We start from the raw sequence: 1,239 nt of genomic DNA, 5'->3' as shown, positions 1-1,239 counted from the left end.
AACTTCCTGTTCTGTTTTAGTTCATTCTCGAGAACAGGAGACATGTGGGATGGAAGAGTCGCTGAAGAGGTCACAGGTGTGTGACTAAAGATTCCCAAACAATGGATGCAATAATAAATGAGTGAAAAATTAAAAAAATATTTGGCAAGGAAAAAATCCCCCTCCCCACAAAAAAACAACCACCATCTTGAAATATAACAATAGATGATGTGATTGTTTATTTTTAGAATGACATTGTAGGGTAGGTGTGAGAGGCTGGATCTGGTCAGTTTGAACATAAAATGGGAAGAATATTTGGGTCCAGATATGGCCAGTTTAAATGCTAAAGGGTTAATTACCTTAATGAGTGTCGTTAAAATCTGAAATATCCGGACTGCCAAATTCCATTGAAGAATTTTGTCATTTTTTACCTAAAAAAACAACCACAAAACAAAAATAAATGTACAAAAGCAAAATAAATATAAAACAAACAACATACCTTTAACCTTTTCATTACTGTATTTATTTTGAGATATTCTGTGTTTCTTTCAATTAATTTTAAATATAACAAAGAATTTAGTAAAATAACTTAGTTATAATTAAGCTGGTGTTAGGAACATAAATTGTGACTAAGGTTTGGTGGAAGATTTTAATTCAAAACTTTTGAAAACAAGACATTTGTTCTACAGAGCCAGAACTGGTTTCAGCCGGGTTGGTATCAAAAGGGTTAAAATAGAACAAAAGAGAGAGAGGAGTTGAGCTGACCTCAGCAGAATTTGAACCCAGAATGTAAAGACAGACAAAATGTTGCTTAGCATTTCGCCTGGCATTCTAATGATTCTGCCAGCTCACCACCATCAAGTTGGTGAATATTGGTTTCAAATTTTGGCACAAGGCCAGCAATTTTAGAGGAGGGGGTAAGTCAATTACATCGACCCCTAGCATTCAACTGGTACTTATTTTATTGACCCCCGAAAGGATGAAAGGCAAAGCCACCCTTGGCAGAATTTGAACTCAGAACATCTAAAGACAAACAAGATGCTGCTAAGCATTTTGCCTGGCATGGTAATGGTTCTGCCTTTTGCTTAGCAAAATATTAACTCCAAATTTTTGTGTTCTTCCTCAAACCCATTTCAAGAGAGGAGGAAGAGAAATACTGGTTTAAAATTTTGGCCACATAGCCAGCAGGTTTGGGGGAGGGTCTAAGTTGATTACATCAACCCCAGTGTCCAACTGGTACTGTTTTTTGTTAACCCTGAC

The 1,239-nt window shown here is 36.2% G+C and overlaps 1 protein-coding gene across 1 annotated transcript in view; it reads right to left on the bottom strand.

Annotated features, from left to right (window-relative positions):
* Positions 1-1,239, bottom strand: part of LOC106877317 (Fanconi anemia group D2 protein) — a 43,714-nt gene that overhangs the window by 7,177 nt on the left and 35,298 nt on the right. The window contains exon 37 of the mRNA XM_014926184.2: positions 339-410. Coding sequence (XP_014781670.2) covers positions 339-410 — 72 coding nt within the window. The remainder of the gene's footprint in view (positions 1-338; positions 411-1,239) is intronic.

The sequence above is a fragment of the Octopus bimaculoides genome, chromosome 24 (assembly GCF_001194135.2).
Source record: "Octopus bimaculoides isolate UCB-OBI-ISO-001 chromosome 24, ASM119413v2, whole genome shotgun sequence".
Classification (NCBI taxonomy): domain Eukaryota; kingdom Metazoa; phylum Mollusca; class Cephalopoda; order Octopoda; family Octopodidae; genus Octopus; species Octopus bimaculoides.
Note: the sequence above shows the minus strand (reverse complement) of the source record. Positions and strands in the feature narration are given on the sequence as shown.